The following is a 25,527-nucleotide window of genomic DNA, read 5'->3' on the forward strand; positions in this document are numbered from 1 at the left end:
AACTCTCCACCCACCAACAGCAGGACGGTGTGTGTGTGTGTGACGGGGGAACCAATGGTATGTTGGGTTAAGGAAAGAAAGAAATATAATTTAATATTTTATCAATTTTATTATTATTTTATATAATAAAATATAAAATAATATTTTTTATTATATACTGAAATAATAAAATAATTTAATATATATATATATTTTTTTATTATGTATATGTATATATATATATATATACACACACTATTATATTATTATATTATAGGCTATATATAATGGAAATATATATTTATATTTCATTTTATTATTATTTTCTTAATATGTAAGTGTGTATAATATAATCATAAGTACTTGATTTTAAGCATTTTCTATATAGACTATAAAGATGTAACCAAAGATGGGGAGATTTCAAAGTTTAAGAATTTAAATGCACAATGATCAAACATTAATCTTAAAACTCATATGTGTGGGTTTCAAACCTTATGGTTTTATATTGATTTATAGGCTACATACAGTATATATATAGGTTTACTTGCTCGATGGCATGTTGAGACTCAGCTGTCAGTTTATCCTCAGAGCAGATCACAATTAGAGCAGAAAGCTTGATCTCAGACATCTGCTCTATTACAGGAGGCTTCACTGCTGCTGGAAAATATTGAGAACATGGATGAGGATTACAGGAGGAATATAATGGGGCTCCTAACAGGATTTCTGAACATCCATTATACAACACAAACATGAATATGCTGTATAAAATGGGTGTCAGTATGCATGCAAATAAGCACATATGATATCTGATTATTCTCATTTCGTGAAAAAATTCATTTTAGAAATATTTTACATTTATATGGAAGACACGTTACATAAAAAGTCATAATAGTGACATACTAAATCATAATTATGACATAGTGAGATTACGAAGTTGAAATATTCTATGTTATAATTATAATATTTGTCATAATTCTGACTTTTGTCACAATTTTGACTTTTAATGTCATAATTATCAGAATTTCAACATAGCTTCTCATAATGAGGACTTTTATGTGATGATTTCTTCTTTTCATCTCATCATTTTGACTTTTTATGTCATAATGTGATTTACAAAATACGATTTTTTTCTTCTGTGGCAGAAATGGGCCACCATACGTTTACTAAAATGGGATTTTGAAAGTGTTTATATATAGTGTCTTACAATTCAGACAGAATAACAAGTTTTCCAGATACCATGAACTTTGACCATTATTGGCTGACCTATTTCTACATGCACAAAACATCCTTGAGAGCGTGAAAACTCCCTGTTTCAGCCACACACATGGACACTGAGTCGCTGACCTCACAAAACCTTCCCTATCTGAAACAACCAATCAGAAGAGGTTTACAGAGCCCCACCCCCGTCAGGGAAATATGACAACACACTGGATGAAGCAATGACAAAAGCCTATCAGTGACGGCAGTGGCAACCCAAACATTGCTGTATTCATTCGTTCAGATACTTTAAATGGTTGTACAATTATATTTAAAGCATTGCAAACTGCTTCTTGAAATGTTCATACCAGATTTTAGTCTACAAACAACTGTGATGTCATCAGAGCACTACAACATTGGGTAAAAAGCCAACAGTTTGACATGTATCATATACTACGCAGACAGAGGACCAAAACCATCTGATGAGACATTTCAAACTGCTGTTTCTGTGCAATAAGCTCAGCCATTGATTGTGCCGTTTGAGAATGAACAGCTCAGATGCGATGGCATTTTGCTGCTCTTATGAAACAGGGTTCGATGGGGTCACGAGGGGCAATGCCTTCAGCTGAGGACGGTGTTTTACCCCCACAAATGGCCCAACACTCCTCCCTCTATTTGCCCTCCTTACCCCTGAGCTGTGGTCACATGACCCCTGCTGGCTGGAGTCATATAATAATCATGTATCAATCCTCTCCACTTTCAACACCTAGATAACGTGAGAGAAACGGTTAACATAAGAGTCATTCAGTAGTAGCCTACTGTAATGTTTGACTCGTGTTTTTTTTTACTTAACATTTATTTATTTATTTAAATTTTGTATTGTTTCCTGTCTTGTAGATTAAAGAATCTGGAACTGAAAACACTAAAAACTGGATTTAGCTTAGCCTACTCATTAATTTTATTCAAATGTGAATTCTCTCTCTTGTGAATAATGTCAGAAAGCTTCAAACTTTTATTATTTTGCATATAAGCCATGTACTGTAAATTCACCCTCATCATTGTTTTTAGTATTATAGTTTTTGTTAAAGGCGAGATTTTTTTTGTTTTCATTTTAATTTAAAAAAAAAAAAAAAACTTTTGTACGGAGCCCCTAAAATATGACGATGAAAAAAGACATGAGATGGTAGGGAAAATATATTTTGAGTTCTCTCGCAAAAGTTTTGCGTTCCCCCGAGTAACTGCGTTCGCAAAGCAAACGCATTGATATAATAGTCCTTTCACAGTGCATTGTGGGACTTTTTACGGAGCAAATGTTTCAGTGCATTGGTAGGATGGATTTTGCGATTCAGACAGCCCTTAAAATGGCCGAATCCCTGATCAGTGCCCTGACTACTGATCGAGACACACCCTTGCAGTCCTCATGCCTTGGACACTTTGGCCACATTCCTGTCATAAATTAGTCATTTAAAGGGATAGTTCACCCCTAAATAAAACTTCTGTCATCATTTACTCACCCTCAAGTTGTTCCAAACCTGTATTCTTCTGTTAAACACGAAACGATATTTTAAAAAAGGTTGGTAACCAACCAGACAGTTTACTGTAGCCATTATTTATTGTAGTCATATTATTTTTCCAACTATGGACGTCAATGGCTGTTTGATACCAACATTCTTCAGAATATCATCTTTTGTGTTCATACAGGTTTGAAACAACTTGAGGGTGAGAAAATTATGACAGAATTTTTCATTTTTGGGTGAACTATCCCTTTAAGTAGACAAGTGCAAAAACCACAAGTGTAGGTATTTGGATAGGCAAAGACCTAAATTGTGGTTGTTGTATTTTCGTACTCTAACCAAAAGGTGGCGATAGAGATGCAGCAGAAGTGAAATCACCTCCAGAATGTGTTACGGTAAGTTAGTCTTATTAAATATCTCCTTAATATTTTATTCTAGGCTTAAGTAGTTATGGGTTTACTGCCTCTGCTTATATACCCTCATTCTCTCTGTCTCAGACAAATTATTTCACTTTTATCAATACCAGCCAGATTTGTTCACATTATTTATTATTTCTATTGATCAATTTAATTATGTGAAGTAGGTCTTGTTCCTTAAAAAAAGGTATGTGACTGACATCCAAATGTGTAATTTTTCAAAAACATTTTTATTTCAAAAACAACCAAGTTTAACAGAACTGCCATGCACACTAATGTAACGTCATTTCATTTGGTCCCGCTGTTCACTTTGGAGAGTTAGAGAAGGGAATAAGACAGGGAAGAGAAATAAATAAGAACAAATGAACATGATGGGATCAGAAAAAAAACAGAATGAACACAGATCATATCAAATATACAAGCTCTGTTTGTTGGATTGTCTGAGCATGATAGTCCCACGACAGCGGTTTAAACTTTAAATACAATCCAGTAATAAAATTCTAATGCACCACTTCATAAAATGACCTTTTTGTATAGTTAAGAAAAAAAAAGGGAAATCCCTCACTATCAATATTTGCAAATGAGTATACAAATTTTATTAGCAACATTTCGGTCTCATGATCTTGATCAGGCATATACAAAGAAGGCCATGAGACCGAAGTGTTGCTAATATAATTTTGATACTCATTTGCAAGTATTGATAGTGTGAGGGATTTCCTTGTTTTTTTAGATTTTTGACCCGACTCATTTGGTCTTTTCTCCCACACACCTATCACCTGCAGGTGTTCCAGGTGATTGCTAATATATAGTTAAGAAAGAAAAAAATAACCAAAGAAATGGACAAAAACCCTCTCCTAAAATACATAACTTTTTCCCTCTTGAACTGAGGTCAAATATAAGAGTCCCTGTACCAAATTGCCTTTACAGGACCTTGTTTTCCATTAAAACAATTTTTTTTCTATTTCAAAATTGTATCTTTCTCATTGGGAAATTGTTTTGCTTGTTTGTGTGTTGCTTTTGTTTTGCCATAAACCTCACTGCTTTTTGTTGAAAAATGCCAATAAATTTAATTTAAGATATATCATCTGAACACATATCTTAATATCTCGCAATTAAATATCTTTTTTCTTTTACTTAACAAGAAAATGTATCTCGTCGGAGATATTTAGACATCTATACTGTAAAACAAGAAAAATAGTGATTTAAAAATAGATTTTTGTTGTTGTGGAGTGAAAGTGTCCTCCTAATGTTTGGTCCCAGGCCTCGCTCGTCTCGTCCACAGTTTCGAGGTCTCCCTGATGAGTGACGTGTGTCCTCATAAAGAGCTGCGCACTCATTCTAACCCCTCCACCCGTCTCTGATGCTTTGGGACTGTACAGGTACTTCACAACTCGTCCTTGTAGGTGGCGCTCTGCAGACCGGCCGGTGGCTGCGAACCCTTCAGAGTTTTATGGGACCCCCTCCAGTCCGTGCGCACGTTGTCATCGTCCCACAGCGTAGAGGTCTCGGTGTCGCTCACCCACTCCGGGTCCCCGGCGTAATGGCAGGGCTGCACCAGAAGAGGGTGTGTGGAGTACGCCATCAGATTCCGATTGGGAAAATGGGATTTGTAGTCCTCACTATTAATGGGTGAAAAACAGCAAAATAAAATGGTTTTCAGTAGCTGGACTCATCCTTATGATTACAGGCTAGAGGAATTAGGTCAATGTGATGTTATAATAGAATAGCAATAGAAATATAACATAAATGGGAGTGTGTGTGTGTGTGTGTGTGTATATACACTATGTATAATTTATTATATCGTATAAATATTATATAATTAAATATTAATGCTATTATTTTTACATTTAGCAGACGCTTTTATTTAAAGCAACTTACAAATTAGGACTAAATTAAGTGAGTCATCGTGAAGAGGCAAAAACAACGAAGTGCTCAAAATACAAAGTGCAGGCATTTCTCAGAGTAGAATAAGCCAGACAAGGGGGGATTAAGGGAAAAGGAAAGAATAAATTATATATATATATATATACTACCTTTTTTGCCTTGTAAATATTATATTGTACTTCAAGTTAGGGATATATATATATATATATAATTTTATATTAAATATCCCTAACTTGAAGTATAATATAATATTCACAAGGCAAAAAAGGTTGTAGTACTAGTAGCATTACTATTTAGTATTATATTTATACTATATAATAAATTATACATACAGTATATATATATATATATATATATATATATATATATATATACACACATTCATATTTTATTCCTAAACCTAAGTATGAGCAATAAAAAAAAATATATATATTCATATTTAATAATATAATATTTATACTATATAAACAATATGTATAAATCTAAATATACATTCATATTGTATTCCTAAACCTAAGTATGAGCAATTGAAAAATAATATAATATAATAGGGATCGACTTGACTATGTATATGTATAAATTCCTATTTTATCCCAATTAAAAAAAAAAATACTAGTGATGCTAACATTACAACCTTTCTAAAGAAAGAGGTCACCGCTTATTTATTTAATGTCTCTTTTGGATCCAGAAGAGCGAATAACTTTAGGGCTTGTGCTGTTTGACTTTACCCCAATAAATGAATCAAGTATCAATTACTTTCCGCAAAAGCCTGTAGAGGTACTTCATGTACCTCTGGGTACGCATGTCCGGGGCCAGCTGGCAGACGGCCCATGGCTTTGTCAGATCTGGAAGGAGAGCGAAGCAAACGCCGGCTAAAGTAGCTGGAATGCGGAACGGGGAAGGCAGGGCAGGGCAGGGCAGGGTGTTTAACGGGTTAGCCGTCAGCGGGGCAGTAGCAGCACGCCGGTCTCTAGCCATGGATCGATGGAAAGATTGAAAAACGCGAGGAGAACGCTGCTCTGATCTGTCTCTGTGGGGATGAGGAGCTTCAGGCGGGACGTGCCGAGCAGAACGAGTAAGAGTCAGAGATGGAGAGGAAACGGACAGAGGAAAAGGGATGGCATCATGCCAACCCACAGCACAAACAACCAGTCACGCTGAGGAATCAAAGCTATTGCCAGCTCAAGATCGGAGTTTCTTTCTTGGCTTAAGTCTCAACGCTCTCGCCATAAAACTCAAATGACTTGTACAATTACATAGTGAAGAAACTATGTAGAGAGTTTTTAGAATAAAACTCTCCAAATCAAAGCACACATTTGTGGTGAGCAATTTAAGTCCTGCTTCGCAAAAATATGTTTTTTTTTATATTTCTGGACTGTAACTTAACTAGACTACTAACATTTCATTAGAAACTAGACTTGTTTAACATATAATCAAGGAGAAAATCCAAGTATGCATATGCCTTTATGGTGAGAACGCAAACTTTGTCAACTAAAATTAGAAACATCACTTCTATAAGGGGTTTGCAACACACCCCACAAATCGTTTTAACATTTAAAGTATGTTTAGTCCCAGTCTCTGGGGACTTGAGTGTCACACTCACTTTGGGTGCTTGTCATACATGATGGGTAGGAACTCATCCACAGGAAGCATCTTGGATATGGGTTCTGCGTTGAGGAGCTTCTGAGCTCCCTGGAGAGAGATGGCGTAAGACAGCGTCCAGTAGGAGTAATCGGCGTGCACCAGATTCCTCACGTTCTCCACTGCCACCTCCTCTCCAGGGTTCACCTTCTTCCTGCCCAGGTATCTGCAACAGATCCCACAACAGTAAAGCCTCCTGATGGGGCGCTATATCATCTGTCAGGAGTTGTACGGCTGGATTACCCATGCCTATTTTAAAGTGCCCCTATTATGCTATTTTAAAGGCTCCCAATTTTGTTTTGGAGGTCTCCTACAACAGGTTTACATGCATCCAACGACAAAGAATTCTCATAATATACATTGCAACATCTCCTCTTTTTTACACAATGTCTAACGGTTTGATCAAGGATTCAATCTCTCTAAACTCGAGACCTTTTCGAGAGCCTACTCTGCTCTGATTGGTCAGATGACCCAGTCTGTTGTGATTGGTCTACTCTGCTCTGATTGGTCAGATGACCCGCTCTGTTGTGATTGGGCTACTCTGCTCTGATTGGTCAGATGACTCAGTCTGTTGTGATTGGGCTACTCTGCTCTGATTGGTCAGATGACCCAGTCTGTTGTGATTGGTTTACTCTGCTCTGATTGGTCAGATGACTCAGTCTGTTGTGATTGGGCTACTCTGCTCTGATTGGTCAGATGACCCAGTCTGTTGTGATTGGTTTACTCTGCTCTGATTGGTCAGATGACCCAGACTGTTGTGATTGGGCTACTCTGCTCTGATTGGTCAGATGACCCGGTCTGTTGTGATTGGTCTACTCTGCTCTGATTGGTCAGATGACCCAGTCTGTTGTGATTGGTTTACTCTGCTCTGATTGGTCAGATGACCCAGACTGTTGTGATTGGGCTACTCTGCTCTGATTGGTCAGATGACCCAGACTGTTGTGATTGGGCTACTCTGCTCTGATTGGTCAGATGACCCGGTCTGTTGTGATTGGTCTACTCTGCTCTGATTGGTCAGATGACCCAGTCTGTTGTGATTGGTTTACTCTGCTCTGATTGGTCAGATGACCCAGTCTGTTGTGATTGGTTTACTCTGCTCTGATTGGTCAGATGACCCAGACTGTTGTGATTGGTTTACTCTGCTCTGATTGGTCAGATGACCCAGTCTGTTGTGATTGGGCTACTCTGCTCTGATTGGTCAGATGACCCAGTCTGTTGTGATTGGTCTACTCTGCTCTGATTGGTCAGATGACCCGGTCTGTTGTGATTGGGCTACTCTGCTCTGATTGGTCAGATGACCCAGTCTGTTGTGATTGGGCTACTCTGCTCTGATTGGTCAGATGACCCAGTCTGTTGTGATTGGTTTACTCTGCTCTGATTGGTCAGATGACCCAGTCTGTTGTGATTGGGCTACTCTGCTCTGATTGGTCAGATGACCCAGTCTGTTGTGATTGGACTGCTCTGCTCTGATTGGTCAGATGACCCAGTCTGTTGTGATTGGGCTACTCTGCTCTGATTGGTCAGATGACCCAGTCTGTTGTGATTGGTTTACTCTGCTCTGATTGGTCAGATGACCCAGTCTGTTGTGATTGGATTACTCTGCTCTGATTGGTCAGATGACCCAGTCTGTTGTGATTGGTTTACTCTGCTCTGATTGGTCAGATGACCCGCTCTGTTGTGATTGGGCTACTCTGCTCTGATTGGTCAGATGACCCAGTCTGTTGTGATTGGGCTACTCTGCTCTGATTGGTCCGATGACCCAGTCTGTTGTGATTGGGCTACTCTGCTCTGATTGGTCCGATGACCCAGTCTGTTGTGATTGGGCTACTCTGCTTTGATTGGTCAGATGACCCAGTCTGTTGTGATTGGTCTACTCTGCTCTGATTGGTCAGATGACCCAGTCTGTTGTGATTGGGCTACTCTGCTCTGATTGGTCAGATGACCCAGTCTGTTGTGATTGGTTTACTCTGCTCTGATTGGTCAGATGACCCAGTCTGTTGTGATTGGGCTACTCTGCTTTGATTGGTCAGATGACCCAGTCTGTTGTGATTGGTCTACTCTGCTCTGATTGGTCAGATGACCCAGTCTGTTGTGATTGGGCTACTCTGCTCTGATTGGTCAGATGGCCCGGTCTGTTGTGATTGGGCTACTCTGCTTTGATTGGTCAGATGACCCAGTCTGTTGTGATTGGTCTACTCTGCTCTGATTGGTCAGATGACCCAGTCTGTTGTGATTGGGCTACTCTGCTCTGATTGGTCAGATGACCCAGTCTGTTGTGATTGGTTTACTCTGCTCTGATTGGTCAGATGACCCAGTCTGTTGTGATTGGTTTACTCTGCTCTGATTGGTCAGATGACCCGGTCTGTTGTGATTGGGCTACTCTGCTCTGATTGGTCAGATGACCCAGTCTATTGTGATTGGGCTACTCTGCTCTGATTGGTCAGATGACCCAGTCTGTTGTGATTGGTTTACTCTGCTCTGATTGGTCAGATGACCCAGTCTGTTGTGATTGGTTTACTCTGCTCTGATTGGTCAGATGACCCAGTCTGTTGTGATTGGTTTACTCTGCTCTGATTGGTCAGTTGACCCAGTCTGTTGTGATTGGTTTACTCTACTCTGATTGGTCAGATGACCCAGTCTGTTGTGATTGGTCTGCTGTTTAGTGAGCATCGGAAACTAAATTAATAAATTGCAGCTTCCAGGCCTCAGCTACAACTACAGCGATTGAGGGTCAAAGTAGACGTTGTTTACAGACAGACAATAAATATGTCTGGCATTATATATGGCTAGCATTATGCAAATTTGTTACAAACCTATGTATGTTCGTTCAGGAAGTGAGCCTGGAATTACTGACGACTGGTTTCAGGCAGTTCAGCATCGCTTCTTTCTTTTGGGAGACAATAACTCCATTTATCAAGCACTTTGATCTTTGAAACTTTGCAGATCTTTTACAGTCACAAACAACTATATTACACACTAATATCTGAAAAAGCATAACAGGGGCACTTTAAATAAACATACTTTAAATGTTTACATAGATATGACAAGTTTATGCTATACAAACATAAAAACAGAAGTGTGTAAAATGTAAAAAAAAAAAGTGACCAAGCCGAATTTAAGTTTTTCTTATAACTGCAACAAAAGCAATATTCTAATTCTGGTTTCCTCAAGTCTCCACGACAACCGTGTGACAGACAGGTGTCACTCACATGATGTCCCAGTCCAGCTCCGCCTGCTCCACCTCCTCCATCAGCCGCATCAGACGGCGTTTAAAGTTGACTTGGAAACGCATGTCATCCTCAAAGATCAGCGCCTTGTCTAGCTGCATGTCTACCATCTATGAGCAATAGATGACAAATCATTTTGAAATAAAAACAGCTTATTTTATTTTAATGTTTGGGGTCAGTAAGATTTAATTCAGAATTTTATTCACCAAAGATGCATTAAATTGATCAAAAGTAACAGTAAAGACACTACTATTTCAAATAAATTCTGTTCTTTAAAACTTTCTATTTATCAGAAAATCCTGATTTTTTTTATCTTGGTTACAAAAACTGTTTCCAACATTGATAAATAATAAATGTTTCTTGATCATCAAATCATCATATCAGAATGAAGACACTGAAGACTGGAGTAATGATGCTGAAAATACAGCTTTACATCACTGGAATAAATGACATTTTAAAATACATTTGCATTGTAATAATATTTATTTTGATCAAATAATAAATTCATCCTTGATGAGCATAGGAGACTTCTTTCGAAATCCTTGCAACTCCAAACCTTTAAAATGGCAGTGTACAATAAAATATGCAGAAAAATGCATGAATGCAGCGGTGTAAAGTATTTGAGTAAATGTAATTAATTACTGTACATAATGTAATTATTGGCTACTTTGTAGTTTTATAGAGTATCAAATATATTAGCAACTTTTACTCTCTACTTGACAATTTTTTTTTACATGTTCTCTTTACTCCAACACATTTGTGGAAAATAATGCAATTACTCGTTACATTTTACATCTTTTTCTCCAGCAGTTTATTTCTGCTACAAAAGTGCATAAAGGGCATTAAATGTGTACTATATCTGGTGGGTTTTGCCCTTGTTCACCCAAACTCGTCAACAGGGCTACTTTACACTAATGCGAGTGCATTATTAGCAGGTAGTTGCTGAATCACAGGTGTTTCTTATATAAGGTGAGGACATGCCGAAACCAGCACGTCCAGAGCAAGTAGACTTTGACTATTTAATTTGACTTAACATTATTTTATTATTTATCCGTTGTATTGAAGAGACCTTTTTGAAGGATATTGGTTTACTTACGCCCTTTTTGAGCTGTTGAGCTTAACTGAGAATTGAGTGTTTGTAGACATTTACGGGTGTTGACCTTGATTTATTGCAATTTTGAGGTGTTCAGATTTATTCAGATTTAAAAAAATAAATAAACATCTGATTGCTCTCCTCACAAATCAACTGTATCTTGTTTTTCACTGGCATTGAGGACTAGTGCATCTTTGAGCCTACATTCAGTACGAGTAAAATACTTCAGTACTGTTAAAGTCAGATACTCTAAGACTTTTATACAAGTCGTATTGGAATTGGTTAACTGGAATTGGTCATTTTCGCTGTAAGGTATCTGTACTTTAACTCAAGTATGGTTTTGGTTTTCAGGTACTCTTTACACCTCGGTTTGAATGACACTGCTTTAGATAAAATACCAAACCAAAAGGCATGTGTTTAAATAATTTTCGGGGCCACTGACCTCTTTCCAGATGTAGTAGTGGCTCAGGAAGCAGCCGACCTCTCCCTTAGTCAGCGTGCGCCCAGAGAAAGGGTCATAGTAACCAGGTAAGAGATCCACACCTAGAATCTTAATGTCGCTGCTGTTCAAAGCGCTGCATACACACGCAATTCAAAACACAATTATTGCATTATCTGTAGATATAAACTAGAATGCATGAAGATTCTTATAACAGTAAATGTCTATTAGAGCTGCATGATTAATTGTTAATCGATCGCGAACTTGATTCAGACAACCACACAATCTCATTCCTAAATGACAACGATTAGTCTTTTCAACCACACAGCATCATTGTTTCTGTGTTATAATAATTCAGATTATCACGGAAGTACTAGGATATAAGTTCAGAGTTCGGATATAAACACTGATGTCAGCGGTAGTGATCGGTAGAGGAGTAAATCACCTTTTGAAAGAAACTTCATGCTTCAAATTGATTGGGCTGATTACATGTGAAACTCAAAAAATTCGAATATCGTTCAAAAGTTCATTTATTTCAGTAATTCAACTTAACCCTTGTGTTATGTTGCGGGTCAATTTGACCCGTTTCGATTTTCAAGTTGTTGGAAATACTGGTTAACCTTTGTTTTTTTTCTTGATATTTTGTGACTTTTTCTCATTTATCATGATGAACATGCATGCAAAGTTTCAACATGCTGATGTGTTTTGACATATACAAACAAAATTACTGTTACGTTCGTGATGTTCGCGGGTCAATTTGACCCTCATAGACAGCCATTCAAAAGCAACTGTACAGACACAAAATAAAAACATTTATTTTCTGTATGTCAGGGCACTTCAACTCCAGTTCTAACGTGCAAGTGCATCTAAAAGTGCTCTAACCCTAACCAAACACACTTGAAAAAGATAAAATTACAGTGTTCAGAATTATTTGCAAATTACAGATGAAAATCTTTGTCAGACACAGATAGTAAAATAAGCTCTAATTTCAATATTCAAAATATCTAAAATACCTAGCTTTTAACCAAAACTTTTATGTAGGATTTTCAAAGGCAGCTTCACAGAGCCAAAAAATAAATAAAAAACATTTATTTGATGTATGTTTTTGTTATGTTTGGTTTCTCACTTCCCAGTGAGTGAATAATGAAACTAGGAAAATAGGTCTTAGGAAACTAGGGAAAGTTAACTTAGGAAAATGGAAAATTTTCATTATACAGCAAATTTTTTTTGTTCAGTTACGATGTTCAAAGCATAAAATGTAAAAAATCAACAAAAAAAAAGTAAAAAAAAAATATATGCAAAAAAAATCAGTATACTGTTTATTTTCCAATTTTGTCAAAACAAAACTGTTTTAAAAAATGTTTTAAAAACATTTTCATAAATCATATTTTCAGATATAATGTTTTTGTAATGTTTGACAAATGTTGATATTAAAAGTTTACAGTTTGTATCTAAATCTTTGTTGTTTTTTATAGTATGATTTTTGAGGAATTGTATTTAATCCAATTAGGGTCAATTTGTCCCGGTCCATAAGGGGTGTACACAGAAATCGAACAGAACACAAGGGTTAAAGGTGAAACTAATATATTATATAGACTCATTACATGCAAAGTGAGATATTTCAAGCCTTTATTTGTTATCATTTTGATGATTATGGCTTACAGCTTATGAAAACCCCAAATTCAAAATTAGAATATTGTGAAAAGTTTTCATAGCTGTAAGCCATAATCATCAAATTATAACAAATAAAGGCTTGAAATATCTCACTTTGCATGTAATGTGTCTATAATATATTAGTTTCACCTTTTAAGTTGAATTACTGAAATAAATGAACTTTTGCACGATATTCAAATTTTTCGAGTTTCACCTGTATCTGAACGTGCTCCTCCCAAACTTTGTTAATAAAACATCATTAAAAAATGTATTTTAAAACACTGATTCATCCAGTAATGAAACAAGTGAAGTGTCTATGAGTGAGTCATTGAATCATTCATTTGAACATTCAAATGCATTCAATATTTTTAAATAGATTGCAGAAATTAACATTTTGTCAGAACCTCTAGTAAATTGTATGTTATTTTGTTTAGTTGTCTATCTCTATTTTATCGCGATCTCTATTTTAAGATCTATTTGTCTGTTTATTCGGAATCGTGCAGCTCTGATGTCTATTGTGTGTTTATCTATACTTACGCTCCATCTACGGCATCCACAACTTTAGCATCAATCTCAAGCTCATACAACGACCATAACATCCTGTCCCTGCGGTCTGGACGTCTGCGCAGGTTTACCAAGTAGATCTGAGGAGAACACACACACACACGTATGCACGCACACACATGCAAAATATTATTCTATCAAATGAAGTGATTGCTGTAGCTCACAACAATGGTAAAAAAAAAAACAGAGTATGCACTTTACCTCATCAAAACCCATGAGATCTGACTGTTTGGGAGGAACGTGGACATAGCGAGAGACGTACATGGGCGGCCCATGGACTGCGGGAGAAATGACATCAATTAGGACTCAAATCCCTGACAATGATTGTGTTCGATCTAATCACTAATTAGCACAAGCTTAGCACAAGCTTCACATACAGTGGGGTCCAAAGAGTCTGAGACAACATTGAAAATCATCACACAAGAACATTCTTAATTTATTATGATCATTTAAGTTTTGTAAAAGTCATTGTTATGAAAGCCCGTTTCCACCTCGGAGTAAAAAATAAAAAGGGTTCTTGTGACTTTATTTCTCAGAATGGACTTTAACCCTAAAAAGGGCAAGACAATAAAGAGAAATCAGAAAATTTATTCATTGCTATTTTCCATCTTATTAGGACACAAATAAAAAAAGGAACCGTATTTAATAGTGAAAATTGGACCCTAATCTAAAGTGTGATAATTAATTCTGTTCTATTGTCTTTGAAATATGGGCAATGTGTTTATTGCAAACTAAAATATACTTTAATGACATTTCTATTCAAACTTGTAAGTTGTTCAATTCAATTCACATTTATTTGTATAGCGCTTTTCACAATACACATCGTTTCAAAGCAGCTTTACAGGAAATGCAGTCCACATTACAAATTAGAGTAATCTGTTATCAGAGGAAACTGTCTAAGTTGTGTATTTCATCAATGTACATATACAAAATCACAGTTAGCGAAAAATGTATTTAAACAATATAATAATTTAAGGCAGAAACAATGAGCTCATTAAAGTAATGAATACTTGTTTGTTAACAAATGATTAAGACATTTAGAAGTTTATGTATTTAAATACATTTCTAATTACACATTTGTTATGAAGTTGCAATTTAATATATATTAACTTTGTAATATTGTAATATTGAATAACATGCTACAGTTAAAATGAAAATCAAGTACGTTACATGTGCTTTAGTTTAGTGTGTTAGCCAACACATCAAAATAAGTGTACTTCTTTAAATCATGACAAAAGATTATTAAAACATAATGATTTCAAATGTATTTTGAATTAAAACTTTCAAAAAGTGCACTTAGTGTACTTAAGTGTGTTCAGAAACATATTCATGAAAGTGTACTATCTTTAAGTACACTTAAGCAGCCTTATATATATATATATATCATATTCTATTATCTGCAAGTACAGTTTACAAGTACAATATATATTTGTAAAGTTTGAAGTACACTACAAGTGCACATTCAATACACATGCACTTCTTTTTCACAAGGGAAAATACATGCTAGCTTAAGTGCTGTTATCATTAAAGCAAAAAGGGGGGCATTTTTAAGTTATTGCAAAAGTGTAATGCTGATAATATCATTCAATAAAAAATGTAAATGTCAGTGTCACTCACTCAAAGACTCCAGGTAAAGGTGGACAAAATTGATTCGATCATCCTCGACCGTCTGATGAGGCTTCGCCGGTACGTTCACATAACCGTAACGCTCCTTGTTGCACAGATACATCTGAACCTCTGGTTAAAAAAAGCGAATTATATAAGATAAATAAATATAGTCAGAAATTGTATTCACTATGTCAGCTCTTTCCAATGCTATTTGACTGTCAATCCTACAAAATGTTGGACACAGAGAAGAATTTTCCCCTCATTCCCTCCAAACTAAATCCAAATGTTAAACTCATCATATTGCATAAGGGAAGTGAGATACGCTGGAGTCATCCAGAAGGGGGCGCTGTACCCGATATCCTGCAGGAGAAGGCAAAAACGATGATGTCGTCGAAGGGCCAGGAGTAGTCTTTGTGAGGCGGGTGGAAGGACACTTCCCTGGTGCCCTGTTTGCGCAGGTCCAGCAGGATAGTGGAGTGGACCATCGGGACAGGATAGCAGCCCAGCCTTTGACGTTGCTTTGTGGGGAAGTACTCAGCGGTACGACGATAATAGCCCTGAAACAGAGAGGAAACTGAACAACATAGTCAAAAAACAAAGTGTTTGAGCAAACAGCATCTAAACAGACCCATAATGAACAATTACCCTCAAAAGTGATGTTTTTGTTGTTGTTTTTTTGGAGATACTCACTTTAACTGAATAGAGGACTTGTTTTGTCACATTGTTTGCGCACACAGCTTGACTGTCAATATTTGCTCTTGTATATGTAGCATTGAGAAATCTGATTCATTTGAATGAGTTTGTCTGGACAATTCATGTAAATGAACCCATTTTGAAAAAAAAAATCTAATAAATTAAGTTCCAATGCAACATTTTAAGTCATTTAGTAGCAAAATATGTGATGGCAAAAATAATATATATATATATATATATTTAAATAATGTATATATTCACTAATGCTGAAAGGTTTGGGGTCGGTAAGATTTTTAAAAGAAAAGGTTTTTAAAAGAAGTCTCTTCTGCTCACCAAGGCTGCATTTATTTGACACAAAAATATAGTAAAACAGTAATATTGTGAAATATATTATTACAATTTAAAAGAAGTGTGTTCTATTTTAATATATGTTAATATGTCATTTATTCCTGTGATCAAAGCTGAATTTTCAGCATAATTTCTCCAGTCCAGTCCAGTGTCACATGATCTTTCAGAAATCATTCTAATATCCTGATTTGATACTCAAAAAAACATAACTGATTGTTATCAATGTTGAAAACAGTTGTGCTGCTTAATATTTTTTTGTGGAAACCATGATACTTTTTTTTAATTCGATGAATAGAAAGTTCATAAGAACAGCATTTAATTGAAATAGAAATATTTGAAAACACTATAAATGTCTTTACTGCCATTTATGATAAATGAATGCATATTTACTGAATAAAATTATACATTTTTTGAAAAAACTCGTGGTGACCCCAATCCTTTGTATGGTACACACACAGAATGCAGTTAACTTTGTATAAGCTTGCCTGTAGTTTAACTAATTTAAATCACCAGTAGTCTATACATTTAGAAACTACCGTTTCAAAGTAGCTTCTCCATTGCTCTTAATATTATACAGCAATAGTGGAAGCCGATATGACTTTATTGATGTGGCGTATAGCAAGATGAAATGTTAGCTATCCCTCATTGCGTTACATACACATGTACACACACTAATACACACTTCCCAGCTGGAAACTCATGGCTCTGTACCTGTGGAGTGATGCCACACCAGTAGTTGGAGTATGCTGACTGTGAATCCAGCATGGGGGCAATAACAGACTTGTTCTCCGCCATCAGGAGGTGCAGGGTGTCCGGGTTGGTCAGGATGTTGTCTGTGTCTGAATACTGCAGATGAGGACATAAACACAAAGAATGTCATTAATAGTTCTGATATTAAAATGATACATTTGAAAAAATTCAATTGGGGTTTAAAGCAAATCACAGTAGTAGTTCAGTGATTTTATTGTTATTAGACCTCAGCGCAGCGTTTGACACCATTGATTTCGATATCCTCTTCTCTTGCTGTTACGCGTCCAGTCTGAATTCTCCTGAATTCTAGTGATTTGCATACTTTCTCCTTAGTATGCATCATTAGTGCTCTGATTACCTTCACCTGTTCTGAATCATATCTCATTGCCCGCCTTTATCTGCCTCGTTCTCAGAGCATTCTTTGCGAAGTATTGCCTCTCTATGTGTGCATGTCCGAGCAATTCTCCTGTTCCTCAGTCTACCTGTTTCCCACGCTGAACTAAGCTTGTCTGATTGTCCGCCGCCTGCCTCTCGACCTCCAGCCCGTCCCGGATTCTGATTCTCTGCCGCCTGCCTCGACCCTAAGCCTGTCCCTGGATACTGAAGGTTCGCTGCCAGCCCTCGACCTCCTGCCCGGTTCGACTCACGTCTCAGCCTGCCTCCTATTATTATTATCCCGAGTTACCTTTTTGTCTGACTTTTCAGTTTAATAAATTTGTTGCATATGCATCAGTCTCGTCCCTCTGAGTCATTACACTTGCCTAAAAACTTGAATGGTTTAAATCCTTTCTCCATTGTATAGTGGGGTTCCCCAAGGATCTATTATTGGCCCATTCCTGTTTTCATCATATATGCTACCTTAACTATTGAATTTGTTTACATCAAATTAAATCATGGATGGTACACCCAAACTTTTTTCGATCTGGGCATTTTGGCCCACTTCTGTAAAATGGTGGTAAAGAATCTTGGTGTACAGTTTGACAATTCTCTGAAATTTGATAAACAGATTAATTCTGTGTTTAAATCCTGTTTTTCTTTTCTTCTTTTTTCTATCTAAGATCAATAGCAAAGGTTAAACCATTCCAGTCTTTAGTGATTTTGGAAAAAAAAAAATGCTGAAAAACTGTATTACTGTAATTTACTGTACGTGGGTGTTATCATCTTCAATAGGTGCAAAACGCTGCTGCCAAACTTTTGAAAGGTACTCATGAAAACAGCATGTAATGCTTATATTAGCCTAACTAGACATTGGTTGCCAATTCAATTTAGAATTTATTTCAAATTATAGACCCTTGTATATAAAGCATTACACAAACTGGCGTCTCCATATTTAGTGTACCTTCTTCAAGTGCATAAACTATCTAGTATGCTAAGATCAACCAGTCAGAAGACTTGGTTTCTATGACCAGACTAAAAAAGACCAGCTCTAAATCGTTGTAATAACTTAGCGCTTCATCTAAGACTAGCATCTTCATTAGGTTCTTTGAAGCGACATTTAAAATGACACCTACTCTCATTAGCGTTTGATCCAACTGGTTAACTTAGAAAGGGGCTCTAATATATTTGAATCTGTCTGGTGTTGATTGTATGTGTCATGTTATGGTGTTATTGTTGATCATTTTATTTGACGTATAATTGTACAGCACATCGGTCAACGTCCTGTTGTTTTAATAGTGCTTTATAAATAAAACAAACAAACAAGGTATTCGCAAAAATGATTCTAGTAAATTCCAGCACAATTTCTAGTGTGACCCAATAAGAACTGAATCTGGTTTTAATTTATTTTTTATATATACACTCACCGGCCACTTTATTAGGTACCCCATGCTAGTAACGGGTTGGACCCCCTTTTGCCTTCAGAACTGCCTCAATTCTTCGTGGCATAGATTCAACAAGGTGCTGGAAGCATTCCTCAGGGAGTTTGGTCCATATTGACATGATGGCATCACACAGTTGCCGCAGATTTGTCGGCTGCACATCCATGATGCGAATCTCCCGTTCCACCACATCCCAAAGATGCTCTATTGGGTTGAGATCTGGTGACTGTGGAGGCCATTTTAGTACAGTGAACTCATTGTCATGTTCAAGAAACCAATTTGAAATGATTAGAGCTTTGTGACATGGTGGAAGTAGCCATCAGAGGATGGGTACATGGTGGCCATAAAGGGATGGACATGGTCAGAAACAATGCTCAGGTAGGCCGTGGCATTTAAACGATGCCCAATTGGCACTAAGGGGCCTAAAGTGTGCCAGGAAAACATCCCCCACACCATTACACCACCACCACCAGCCTGCACAGTGGTAACAAGGCATGATGGTTCCATGTTCTCATTCTGTTTACGCCAAATTCTGACTCTAACATCTGAATGTCTCAACAGAAATCGAGACTCATCAGACCAGGCAACATTTTTCCAGTCTTCAAATGTTCAATTTTGGTGAGCTCTTGCAAATTGTAGCCTCTTTTTCCTATTTGTAGTGGAGATGAGTGGTACCCGGTGGAGTCTTCTGCTGTTGTAGCCCATCCGCCTCAAGGTTGTGCGTGTTGTGGCTTCACAAATGCTTTGCTGCATACCTCGGTTGTAACGAGTGGTTATTTCAGTCACTGTTGCCCTTCTATCAGCTCGAACCAGTCTGGCCATTCTCCTCTGACCTCTGGCATCAACAAGGCATTTCCGCCCACAGAACTGCCGCTCACTGGATGTTTTTTCTTTTTCGGACCATTCTCTGTAAACCCTAGAGATGGTTGTGCGTGAAAATCCCAGTAGATTAGCAGTTTCTGAAATACTCAGACCAGCCCTTCTGGCACCAACAATCATGCCACGTTCAAAGTCACTCAAATCAACTTTCTTCCCCATATTGATGCTCGGTTTGAACTGCAGGAGATTGTCTTGACCATGTCTACATGCCTAAATGCACTGAGTTGCCGCCATGTGATTGGCTGCTTAGAAATTAAGTGTTAACGAGCAGTTGGACAGGTGTACCTAATAAAGTGGCCGGTGAGTGTATTCTTATTATAGATATTTGGGTGTGAATGGTCCAAAATCAGGGTGTATATGCTTAAACTGGGTCATACCAGAATGTAGTCAGCCCAGCGTTTCTTGGCAAAGTTCAGCGCTGCCTGTTTGAGCTTCATAACATACTCATAGCGGCCGTTAGTCCAGTGCTTGGGCCCCAGCTCACCCGCATAGGACCTGTGCAGATAAAACAAGCCTTCGAATCAAACTTGACTGGTGGTACTTAAACTTCCAAACATCCAAAAGCATTTAAGAATTGTGGTTTAATCAGGACAGCATATGTTGTGTGATGATCGTCTCACGTGGGTTTATCTAAAGGTCTCCACTCCACATAGTGATATTGTGTTTGCATGACGGTGAGCCATTCTCGCAGGATTGCTGTTGTGTTGTCAGTGTTGTGGTCTGTTGCTGCCCTACAGGAAACAATAAACAGAGAGAGACAGCAATTTATTAGAGACATTGGTGTCATTCTATTGTGTCAAAAGACCGGTAAAGTCATGTCGTTTATCCGACATGCAGAAACATAAACAACATAAGACAGGAAGTGATATCATAGCGAGGACCCCTGATCACCTTCAGGACTGCATGCTAAGGTCAACAAGTCTTTTAATATATGGATAATTTGCCCTTTTTATAACAAGGAAAAGTGACTTCAGGTTGTAGAATGTCATGTGGTGCAACTCCCTCCAAAAATGTAATGATTTTTATGAATTAATATATACTTTTTGTTTTTATCCTTAAAAAATATATTTAACTTATATAAAAAAAAAAAATAATAATTAAAGGGTTAGTTCACCCAAAAATGATAATAATCCCATAATTTAGGTGTATATGACTTGATTATAGTTTATAAAGTAATAAATATGGATATTTTTCTTACAAAAACGCATTGCTTCGCTTCAGAAGGCCTTTATTAACCCCCTGGAGCCATATGGATTACTTTCATGATGGGTGGATGCGCTTTTTGAGCTTCAAAATCTCAGGTACCATTCACTCCCATTATAAAGCTTGGAAGAGCCAGGATAACTCTGATTGTGTTTGGCTGAAAGAAGATTGGCTTGAGGGTGAGTAAATGATGGGATAATTTTCATTTTTGGGTGAACTTAACCTTTAAGATGTTTACATTTATGTATTCAAGGTTAACGGAAATTATGGTATAACTTTTTACTTGGTAGTTGCACCACATGACATTTTTAGAGTAATTAAATTTAAAACTTTAGTTGGAAATGGTATAACAGTTTTTCAAAACTCTATGAAACCAACATGTACCTGGCCAATGTGTTTTAACTACATTTTTAAAAGATTTTTCCATTTCTTTATCTAGGACACTCTTATTGGTCATTGACCCATACACTGAGTAATACAAATTAACTATGAGCTAACATGTAATAACAGATTATCCTATTTGGGATGTACCATCTGACTTCTCTTGTTTATTTAAGTCACAAATTAAACGACTTAAAGCTATTTTGAACGTTATTCGCACTATTTGGCATATTTTTTGCCTAGTATATATTTTCTAAAAAAAATTGTATGTGCTAGAAATATAATAAATGTTTTAAAGTGAATAAACGAACACATCCTGAACGTAGGAGGAAGGGGGTCTGCTTTTGGGGGAAAGTCTGCAAAAATCAAGGGGAGGAGGTGATGAAATGCAAATAAGATTGACCTTTTGACATCTACAAATAGTAAAAAGATAATCAGCCATGTTAAACTGCAGGGAAGGAAGTCACCTACCAGATAGAGATGCGCTCTTTGGGATAGTTTAATCTCTCGAGAGCTCCGAGGTAATATGGTAAAGAATGAGCGGCGTTCCGTGCGATTACAACTATAACGACCGTGGGCGGCTGCATCTTTGACTCGTCGGTATAATTTTCCTCGGAAAAGTAACATTGTGCTACCGCAAGAATGGTCCAAACAGTTATAATCCCAGATAACATTGTTGGATTTTCGATGGGCCGCTGCGTCGTTGCACAAACAGTCCCATCCGCGTCAGCAGCTGAAGGAAAGAGGGCTCTTCCCTAAACTTCTCACTCCCCCTCAGTTCTCCGTTCCCCCCTGAAGGAGCCAACGTGTTCTGTTAGCTGTGTTTGAGTTACAACTTCCGTGTGAGGATTTTTTCTCTCCGAACTGTTACATTACAGTGTAACGTTTACATTCACTATTGTTTAGAATGTTCGACGTTTTTTTCTAAACCTCAACTGTTCCATTTTAGAATGCTAAATGTTGAGTTGACGTTTCGCTACATTGTTTCGCTAGCTTAACGGTTTTAGAATGTCGACGTTTGAGGATTTTGTCGGAGCTTATAGTGATTTTCTTTTTCGCCACCAAAGAGTCTTAACCACTGCAAATTTAGCGATTAGACTAATTTTACTATCAAACTAAACCAGACATTAACAGAGATAGATGACTGTGATATTTTGTCATGTTTAGTCTAAATTCTTTAAACTTTTTTTCCTTTGTCACTCACTGACTGAAAGAACGAAATTGATTTTTTTTAAACTGTATTTAAAAAGTGTCAGAAACTAAAACCACGGCGTCATCAGAAAGCAACGAAGGTCTGATTACCTAAATCGAATCTCGTACAGTAACACGCAAATTTCAAACAAAAATTAGAAAATTAAAATATTATCTTAGATGTAAAAGGTTTTATTTTACAAAACAACCACAAAGTTCTAGCTGCTTCTTCAAACGTTTTCCTACAGTGAACAACCACAAGAGGGATGTGTTGAGCTTGTTTCACAAATGAACCAAAGGGAATTTTAATATGACGTGTCTCCATCGGTTTGACATTAGAAGAGCTATTTTTTCAGTATTATGTGTAGCTAAAATGATAGATAGATAGATAGATAGATAGATAGATAGATAGATAGATAGATAGATAGATAGATAGATAGATAGATAGATAGATAGATAGATAGATAGATAGATAGATAGATAGATAGATAGATGTTACACTTTTAATTTAACCAAATCACTTATAAAAAAACTCCATATTGATTCAATCTTTTACTGGTTGTTCATCTACAAAGGAATGCGAAATTGATCATTGGCCATCCACACTATTGAGTCCTTGTCTTTATGAATGCTGAGATGCTCCTTACAGAGAGATCAAGTGAAAGAGAGAAGCTCAATGACCAGATGCCGCAGAAGAGCAGAACCTTGGAGGGTGTAATCAGAAAAGAAAACAGCCTGCAGAGAACAAAGAGATAGAGGCGCTGAGAGCGAGCAAACGGAATATACGGCTGACATCCAGCCAAACTGATTTCGAGTGTCCCTTCTATCATTGGCCAGCCGCATTGCCTGTAACAATTAAATTAGCGGCGTGCTCAGGCTTGGTCCGGAGACTCGGGTCAAAGGGAGTGTCGTTTCACGGTACCCACGCCTACCCCTCCAACCCCTGGCCCTCGGAGGGCACTTTCCCAGCACCTTCCGCACAGCCGACCCTGAGAGAGTTCACCAACATCCCAACTAACTTTTCACTGCTGGGTCAAAGGTCTGAGGAGCAGGGCAGCAGGGTGTGGCGGGGGGTCGAGGGCACACAAGACAACTAGCCCGGGCCCAAACATTTATTCAGAGAAGGAGGGGGCCATTTTCCCCTGGACAACTTTGATTAAGCCACTTTATCCTATGCCTAGTGGGGGGTCTGCCGTGAGCCTATGGATATACGAAGCCATGTGGCATAAGTGAAAGGGGGGGTCCACTGGTCCCAGCACCTCGGCAGACTCTTTCTTCACTGGGTCAGTCAAAATCCCTAAAAGGGCAGCTGCAACACTATGGGAAAGCCTCAAACTTCGTCCAGCATTGCGATAATCAATAACATGTTCCCATACAGACGTCTCACGGCTCATCAGCTCAATAACTGTCACTCACGGTCCCACGCTCAGCTCAATCGCACAGACTTACTCAGCAGTCGTGAAGTGACAGTCCAACACTGAATGCCAAATTAGTTCGAAGCTTTTTTTGGGAAGCTTGGTTTGTAGAAAGACCGACTCTGGAACTACTTACTGGAACAGTAGTGTGTTTAATGCCATTGGGAAAACGCGCTTACCAACATTTTTTTTTTTCAAAACTCCAAAAACATACAATTCACTGCAATTTATTGTGAGTCTTTGCACATACTATGCGATGACCTCAAAACACAAGTGTGTGATTTGTGAGCTGCATATGTGTGGCTTTTCTGATGTAGTAAACTTGCTCTGTAACTCACCTGGTACTGGAGGGCACTTGCAATGCGGAGCATTCAGGTACGAGTCCCGTGAAACATGAGTCACAATTAAAGAGCTCAAAGACTTGGAGAGCCAGCCAAAATGGCATGGTTGCCTCAGCAAATGTGTTTTTAGGGTTTAGTGTAGGTTGTACGTTATTTTTAAATGTGATAGAGCATTAACCTTTTAGCGGCACTCACCTGATATCTCATTTCCAAACTGCTGCAAAACGTACATCATAACACGTTGGCAGACTCATGTTCATCTGTTTTATCTTTTTGCAGAAATGTCGCCACACGCACATTTTCCCAGTGTTCCCAATTCGTTTGTCACAAAATGTTGGCACAAATCTTGCTGGTAATTAAGCGTGTATAGTGTTCACTTATTGTTTTTGGAAACGATTATGGTTGTTTTGAATAAAATTATAAGCAAGTCTTTATGTCCTCTTATCTCAGTGGAATCCATGGATCAAGGTGAACAAAACAGATTTCAGCGTCGTCATGATTTATTTTTTTTAATATTAGTAATATTATTAATTTTGGAATTTTTGGAAAAAACAACTTCCAAACTCCTAGATCGTTTATCGAATCTTCACCAAGGCTGTGTCTAAAATCGCATATGCTCTCATGTGTAGGTACTTATTATGAATAATTAATTACTTCACGACCGCTAAAAAAGTATGTTCTATAGGCAAATAGTATGAGTGTGTGTAGTATGAATGTAATCTGGCCGCACTACATTCACCATGTTGTCATTATCATGTGACCTACCAGCGTCAATGTGATAGTAAAGTGTCCATCGAATCCACACTTTAGAATCTCTCCGGAAGAAGTAGGTCATCCGGTTACTACAGTACATCTAGTACTGTGAATTCGGACATACTTTTTTTTGTCACATACTGTTTTTCACCTACTATATAGTAGGGACGTATGCGATTTTGGATGCAGCCCAAGTTTTGCTCAGATCATCTTCAGACAATGAAATATTTGTCTGCATCCGAAATTGCATTCTTCCTTACTGTATAGTAGGCGAAAAACAGTATGTCTGAATTCACAGTATTCATAAAACTATAGGTAAGAAAAAGTACATAACCTACTACTTCAAGAGAGATTCTGAAGTGTGCATCCATTGGACACTTTACTATCCCATGAGGCCACAGGAGAGCATTTGTGAATGGCAGTGAAGCAACACTGTAAGTCATGTGACAATTATGGCATTACATTCAAACTTCACTTTCCTATAGAATGTACTTTTTTAGCGGTTGCGATGTAATTACTTGCTCAAAAAAAGTACCTATAG

At 37.5% G+C, this 25,527-nt stretch overlaps 1 protein-coding gene across 1 annotated transcript; it reads right to left on the reverse strand.

The window, feature by feature from the left end:
* Positions 1–3,317: 3,317 nt before the first annotated feature.
* Positions 3,318–22,084, reverse strand: cercam (cerebral endothelial cell adhesion molecule). Its single transcript, XM_056238964.1, has 12 exons — positions 21,758–22,084; positions 20,323–20,433; positions 20,080–20,197; positions 16,968–17,102; positions 15,568–15,772; positions 15,225–15,344; positions 13,809–13,885; positions 13,581–13,687; positions 11,394–11,526; positions 9,841–9,968; positions 6,594–6,797; positions 3,318–4,725 (listed from the first exon to the last, which is right to left on the reverse strand). The coding sequence occupies exons 1-12, from the start codon at positions 21,958–21,960 to the stop codon at positions 4,491–4,493; spliced, it is 1,776 nt and encodes a 591-aa protein (XP_056094939.1). The 5' UTR covers positions 21,961–22,084; the 3' UTR covers positions 3,318–4,490.
* Positions 22,085–25,527: the final 3,443 nt, after the last annotated feature.

Source organism: Rhinichthys klamathensis, unplaced genomic scaffold (assembly GCF_029890125.1).
Source record: "Rhinichthys klamathensis goyatoka isolate OS25496 unplaced genomic scaffold, OSU_Roscu_1.1 h1tg000549l_1, whole genome shotgun sequence".
Classification (NCBI taxonomy): Eukaryota; Metazoa; Chordata; class Actinopteri; order Cypriniformes; family Leuciscidae; genus Rhinichthys; species Rhinichthys klamathensis.